This window comes from Oryzias melastigma, linkage group LG8, assembly GCF_002922805.2.
Source record: "Oryzias melastigma strain HK-1 linkage group LG8, ASM292280v2, whole genome shotgun sequence".
Taxonomy (NCBI): domain Eukaryota; kingdom Metazoa; phylum Chordata; class Actinopteri; order Beloniformes; family Adrianichthyidae; genus Oryzias; species Oryzias melastigma.
Genome location: NC_050519.1, coordinates 17,221,760 through 17,228,758, shown reverse-complemented (window position 1 = coordinate 17,228,758; position 6,999 = coordinate 17,221,760). Strand labels below are relative to the sequence as shown.

At 38.9% G+C, this 6,999-nt stretch overlaps 1 protein-coding gene across 1 annotated transcript in view; it reads right to left on the bottom strand.

Moving 5' to 3' along the window:
• myo15aa (myosin XVAa) overlaps positions 1-6,999 on the bottom strand; it is a 38,338-nt gene that overhangs the window by 3,262 nt on the left and 28,077 nt on the right. Inside the window, exons 42-58 of the mRNA XM_036213067.1 lie at positions 6,397-6,472; positions 6,182-6,297; positions 5,952-6,070; positions 5,662-5,803; positions 5,450-5,561; positions 4,735-4,809; positions 3,422-3,624; positions 3,200-3,324; positions 3,051-3,114; positions 2,868-2,940; positions 2,700-2,773; positions 2,539-2,621; positions 2,331-2,461; positions 2,150-2,244; positions 1,552-1,629; positions 1,316-1,412; positions 1,030-1,190 (exon numbers count right to left, since the gene is read on the bottom strand). Of these exons, the coding sequence (XP_036068960.1) occupies positions 1,030-1,190; positions 1,316-1,412; positions 1,552-1,629; positions 2,150-2,244; positions 2,331-2,461; positions 2,539-2,621; positions 2,700-2,773; positions 2,868-2,940; positions 3,051-3,114; positions 3,200-3,324; positions 3,422-3,624; positions 4,735-4,809; positions 5,450-5,561; positions 5,662-5,803; positions 5,952-6,070; positions 6,182-6,297; positions 6,397-6,472 (1,824 nt within the window). The remainder of the gene's footprint in view (positions 1-1,029; positions 1,191-1,315; positions 1,413-1,551; positions 1,630-2,149; positions 2,245-2,330; positions 2,462-2,538; positions 2,622-2,699; positions 2,774-2,867; positions 2,941-3,050; positions 3,115-3,199; positions 3,325-3,421; positions 3,625-4,734; positions 4,810-5,449; positions 5,562-5,661; positions 5,804-5,951; positions 6,071-6,181; positions 6,298-6,396; positions 6,473-6,999) is intronic.

Genomic DNA, 6,999 nt, shown 5'->3' with positions numbered 1-6,999 from the left:
CTTTAAAACAATAGTGAAAAAATGTTCTGGTACAATCTCAGGATATATATGGTTACATATTGTGAGATGCGTATCGTGATATGTATTGTATTACCAGACTTGACCCCTAAAAAAACACAGTCGTCAGTTTATCAAGTATCCACTAGGGGTTTGCTACACTAGCAAGGCAGGTTTCATTCCCTTTAAGTTAAATGACCTGGTTTTACAATAGAAACAAGCACAACAATATTTTTCTTCTTGTTTAAAGTGTTGGTTTTATCAATTGACTGTATAAAACAACTGGACCAAGCAATTATGACGACACACACAGAAACGGCTTACTTCTGGTTCCAACCAAAATAAATCAATTCCATTTGTTTGCAATGCAAACGTCGCCATGTTGGATGACGATGTCAGTAAGCAGTGATTGGTCTGAGTCAACATTTCTATGGCAACCATTCTCACCAATCGGGAGTGAGCTTGTTGGAAGTCCACACCCCCAAAGTGACATTGGGAGAATCTGTCATTTAAGCGTTTTAAACATTCGAGGTTGGGCGAAGTGGGAAGCACACACTTTTATTGAGGCGTCTGATTGGTCATTTCATAATTTGCACTAAAGAAAAAATATCCATCCATCCATCCATTTTCTTGACCGCTGCGTCCCTTTCGGGGTCGCGGGGGTGAGAAAAAATATCATGAAAAAAAATTAGGATTAGCAGAAATATGTTAAGTAAACAGAATGGTTATTCTGACAAATAGAATGACTGAGAAATAGCCGTTTATTTCTCTGTAGAAAACTACAAGATTTTGGCTTTTGGGAGCCAGCTGGTACTTCCTGTACCACCACAGGGGGAGGAGTTAGTCAGTCTTGCTCCTATATACAGTCAATGGTTGCATAAGTCAAAGAATCATGGACCATAAACAGAGAGATTGAACCACACACATTGACAGAGAACACATATTTTTGGCACAAACAGAACCCCATACATAACACAACATTCCTTCACAGACACATTTCCAAGAAGACCTTTTGTTCCCTTTATACACTACCTGATTATAGAGCATGGTAACGTAGAGTTCGTTGTCAAGTTTAAGAGCCAAACTCCATATGACTCGTCTGAACCAAAGGCTGTAGTTGGCATCCACCTGCTCTGCTTCTGTAGCAATGTCCAGGATGTACTCACGCTTGTTCAGAGGACGCACATTCTGACCTAGAAAGGAAAACAGGTCAGAGTTCATCGCATTTAATACAGTTTGTGCTTATTTTTCAGCACAAATAAAGGTACTTGTCTGAAGTATTGATTTTTTAAAGGTCTATTAAATGAGTTGCTGTTACCTTTGTGGGTGACCAGGAAGACGGCGTATTCGTCCAGCGCCTCCAACCTTTGCAGCCCCATTTCAAAGCAGAGCTCCTCAATCACATCCGAAGCAACCTAAAATGAAAAATTTAAATTTTTTTTGTTTTGTTTTGCACAGCGACCACTGTAGCCTTTTAAAGTTTTATGACAAATTAATACAAGAAAAATGCTTATACACATCTGTCTCGGTGAGTGAGTTTTGTTCGGCACTTACAGAGCACGTCTTGATTTTCAAGTGCCTCTCGATTCCACCTGGGAGCAGGAACAGTTGTCTCTTGGAGCTCCGCCCAGCCTGCACAGAAAAAACAGTCAGAGTGAGACGTCACATCAGCTTGTTTTCTGCAGCTGTTACTAACCCTGTGTTGACACAAAGTTGCATTTAAATGTGCCAAATGCCAAAGGCAGCAAATGACTTTACATTCATATTTAAATAAATCCTCTCATAATGTGCATAAAAGACAATGCAATACAGACAGTTTTCTGCCATTGTGAATAAAAATACTTTTTATTTAACAGACTTTTGCTACTAATGCTACATTTGAGGATAAAAATAAGTTAAGCTAAAATATAAATAGTCTGAATCAAGTTAAATAAAAAACAATTGAGCTAATAAAAAATAATAGCAAAAAAAAAAATCTAAATCATTTGGAAAATAATGCAAAGAATGTTGAAAATACAACTGAGATACAGAAAATAAAAATATTTCACAATTGTCATTCTTTTACACTGCAGTTTATTATTAATATTATTTTGATATTTATATTTTTATACACTTTCAAAAGTCCTAAAATAAGGCGAGCGTCTGAACTGACCAGCATGGCTTTGAGCTCCATGGTGTTTGGGTACTGAGCGCGTCCTCCGTATTGGAAAGTCCTCTTCAGGTTTTGCTCACTGGCTTTGGCGATGCCTTGTTGGTGGTGAGCGGCAGACAGTCGTATCATCATCATCAGAGTCGATCATGAAGCAATAATGAACACAGCCGAAGGGTTTTACCTTGATATGCCATCCCTGGGTTCTCACTGGCATCCTGCAGAAACTTCAGCAGAAACGGCTTCATGACCTCGGAGCAGCGATGGAAAGCTGTGAGGATGTACATCAGCCTCCATCCTCTCTGGCAGCTGTCTCTGCATGAAGACACAGACACGGCTAAAGCGCTTTCCCATCGCCATCGCTGGTGAACCTGCTGCTGTGGGAGTCTCACGGTTTGGAGCTGGTGTTGGTGGTGACTTGTTTCATCACTTGGCAGTAGGCTTCATCCTTCATCAGACCGTGATCTCCACTTAACTAGATTTGAAACCAATGCAGACAATGCTTACAAATGCATATAAAAACAGTTTTTGGTTTTTGCTTGTGTTGGTTTACCCTTAATATTGTGGCGACTAAGTCCTGCTCAGTCTGGCCCTTCATTGGAAAGTCTCCCATGAACTTCATTATTGCTGCAAAATAATAAATAGCTCATTAATTTGATGCAGAATATAAAATATGAGAAATTCTTGTAACATTCGACCCCACGTCTGTTCTGCTTCACACCTAAGAAAATGTCTGTCGCCACTCTGTTCATGCCACTGTCCGAGAAGTCAATCAGAGATTCCTGGATTGGAGACTGTCATAAGAAAGATGCGTTAGAAGACTTTGAACTTTAGCACCACAACATAAAATGGCCAAATTTGAACGTAAAATGCTGAAAAAAAGGCAGTTCTTGACACAACCCACCTTGGAGAATTTGACCATATCTGCAGGATCCCTGGCCTCCTTCCCCTTTTTGGCTTTCTGATCCCTACAGGTAAGTAGAACAGGATTTAATTTTAATTTAATTGGATTAAACTTAAATATGCATTATATTAATTGTGCATGGAACTAACTTCTTGTTCCTCTGTGCCTCTCTAAAGTACTTCTTGGCAAACTCAGTCATCTGATACTGGTTGCTGTGGAGCGGTAAGTCGTCCAGTTCTGCACTGAGACTTTCCCCATAGATCTCATTTACCACCTGACACACACAAAAACCCACATCACCAAGAGTTAAACAACAGCAAAAGCTTTTGTATTTACACACAAAATAAATTAAATATATGTCCCATCTGTACCTCTGTTGAAATGTCCAGCTCATGAGCAGCCACGGCTGAACCCATCGCTACGGCAATGGCAGCTGACGCGGCGACTCGTCCATGTCTGTCTCGAGGCTCCACCCGTTCAGGGGGCAGGACCAGGAAGTCAGGGGCGGCCACGGGGCGGACGTGTTCGCTAGGAAACACTCCGGACTTTCCGTATACAGCCCCAAACCTCCAGCCTATTTAGGAACACAAACATGAAAACATCACCAAAAAGATAGACTTTATTAAGAAAAAAGAGAACATAACTCAAAATTTCTGTTTTTCAGCAGTGAGAGAAGAAATGGTGCAAGAACAAAATTTTAAAGCCCTGATCGTCTCAGAAAATTCACATTTGTGTGCAAAGAAAAACATTTCACTGGTTGTAAAAGGGCTGGACAGGAAGCAATAATAGACTGGAAAAACTCAAGACTTCACAACATAATCATTTTGGTAAAATGATATTTTATGGGGTAAGATAACTGTCAAAAAGAAACGTATTCATAAATAAATATTTGCACTGTGTATGAGATCAGATTATTACAAAATGCAAAACACAACAATTTTTTTGGTAATAAATCAGTATACAGCATCTGCCAAGTGAAAAACAAAACAATCTGTAAATTTTTAGCCTAAAAGTCATTTTGAAAAATGATCAGAAACAAAAAAAACAAACATTTTTTTAGCAAATGTGTAGATGCTGCCTTGCATAACAAAATATTCCTTGATAGGTCTTTAAATTTGTAAATAATATTTAGTTTTATGATTCTAATGATTTTCCTGAATGTTTTGTATTATTGCTGTTTTATCCTGATTGCTTTTGTCTATGTGTTTTCGTTAACTCATTTTATATTTTTTTCTCAAATGGTCTTGTCTTTTGCAAAGAAACAGTTAAAAAACAAGGATTTACCCCCTTATTCTGTCTTGCCTGGATAAATAAAGGTTAAATAAAAAAATGTAATGGGTTAATTCAACATTAAATTTTAAATACTATACTTGTTAGAATTCAGTGGATTTAAACATCTGATTACAAAACATCATGTTACATTTCTAATATTTGTGTTTTTAGGGATTTAATTTAAAAGAATGTTGTCGGCTTCTACTTTTTTTCTCCCCTGATTTTTCATGAAGCACAGAAAAAATGTAACTTCTCACTCGTATGTGATAGCTGCTCTGCAGCGCCACACCGGATCCTGCTTTTTGTAGTTGTTGTTTTGCAATATAACTTGTATTTTTTTTAATGTATGAAAAAATAAAACCTAACAAAATAAAGAAACATATACAAAGTAATGAGAAACTTTCAAACCTACCAAACTCTGGGGTATCTCTCTTGAGCTCTTCAAGAAGCATGACCTTCTTTCTGACGATGCAACCATACTGCTTTCCTAAAAACACAAACATGTAAATATGGTTACAGACCTTACATTAACCACAAAGGACATAAAAAACCCACTTTGATGAAAATAGGGCTAACGTGCTCTTGTGACATACATAAAGAAAATTAAACTCAAAATGGCATTTATGAGTATTTTTGTTTTACTTCAAAATAATCAGGATCAGAAAAAAATAGAAATTATTCTGGGTGTACCACCAGCTCCATTCTGATGCATCCACTTGTAGACAAATAGATCCACGTATGCCTTTGTTTTCCTTGTCTGAGATGGAATCTGAATCAAAGCTGTCCGACTGGGTAGCTACGATATTGCTAGCCATTTTTGTTGCACTGCTAATGTTAGCTTGGGGTCGTGAGGGGCTATAAGCCAGCGGGAGAGAATGTTAACAGATGGGTGACAGGAAGTGGGGACGGGGTTGTCCCACCCACAACTCAGAGGTGAATTTCTAATTAACTACTGCCGCTCTACACAAACTATGTCCTAGAAAACAACACGTTTTGGCTAAAAACGTCAAAATTAAAAAACTACTGGTGACACTTGTACTGTAAAATAGATCAAAAGACGCACAAAAACACACAAAAAATAAAAGTGAGCAATTTATTAGTTTCATGATTCAGTGTCATGGTCTCACCGGCCTCCAGCCCTTTCATGTGCTGCAGGCGGATGATGTCCCCCTTGTGGAAGCTGAGGTGAGCCCTGTTCTCAGTGATGTAGTTCCTCACCGCCACCATGTACTCCGAGTCCTTACAAACAATGATCACATGAGCAGTTCTTATGCATGTTTTCTCATGTAAAAATGACACATTTAACCGTAAAAGCTTCTGAGGTACCACACTCTCACACCTTCTTGAGCTCGGTGAGGAAGTAGTCGATCAAGTGCTTGACCTGAGGGGCTTTGGCGGAGAACAGGATGAGCTTCTCGTTGGTCAGGTTGAACTCCAGCATGTTGTTAGACGGGATGGACACAAACAGGATGTCCGAGTAGCTACACAGGAAGTCACACACCAACCAAGAAGTTCAAGTTCAAAGCAATTAGACATGAAGTATGTCTAAATGAATGAAAACCACATATTCAAATGAGAACATTTCAGATTTTTATTTAAAACTTTCCATTATAATATTTTAGAGTTCACCTGTAGGGTCTCAGCACTCTGAAGTAATCGGAGGCCGAAGAGCCGCTCTTCACCAACTTCAGCAGCTTGATCCCTTTGTGAGAAACCGACAACACCTGCACTCCTGTCCCCACACTGCCCTACAAACACACAACACCACAACAACAACGAGCTGAAGACGAGAAGCAACACTGTTCTCAAATAGGACAAACGATGAATCCATTTTCCAATTTTTCCATGATGTTACTAACAGAAGCTGGGAATAGTCGGGAGAAGTAGATTTCCCATGAGTCTTTGGCCATGGCGACCACTTTCTTCTTCATGTTCTCATCGTGAGACCCCAAAGCTTGATCGACGTTGTTCTCCGCTATCAGAGAAGCAGAATTAGATCCCGACAGCAAATGAGCAACATCTGAGCTTTGAGTTCTTTCTGTATGACAGGGTTGGAATGTGGGCTGTTCTGTACCAAACAGAGCTTTCATCTTCTGCCGCTCCTCATGAGCGATGCGTGTGCAAGCTTCAGAGAAGGTGTCGTGTACAATCTGCAAAAAACAAATGTAAAACCGTAAATAGAATTAAACTTAAATAGAAAAGTGTCAAAAAATTACTTAAAAGTTGTAGATGAACAGATTTTCCAACTTTTATCCCACAGGTAAATTCTTAGGTCAATTATAAGCATTTTTTAAAATAAACACTTTTTAAAAAAATATTAGGTATTAGGTACAGAGGTTATCGACTTTTGACTCTGACAGGTTTCTGAGAAACAATATATGGGATGTAGAAAACTCTAACTTAGACTGTGAGTGCATTAGAGAAATAGTTCGCTTAAACATAAAGAGAATGTGGAGAAATCTACAGATGAACATTTAAATTGGCATTTTGATCCTGGGATGGACTGGCAACCTGTCCAGGGTGTACCCTACAGTAGCCAGGACATGGAGATGAATGGATGGATGAATAGATGGACGGTTGAGTGGAATAATGGATGAATGGATGGATGGATGAAGGTTTTGATCTTTAGTATCTCAGCAAAAATTGCTTGAAAAAGTAGAACCATTAGGCATATGAA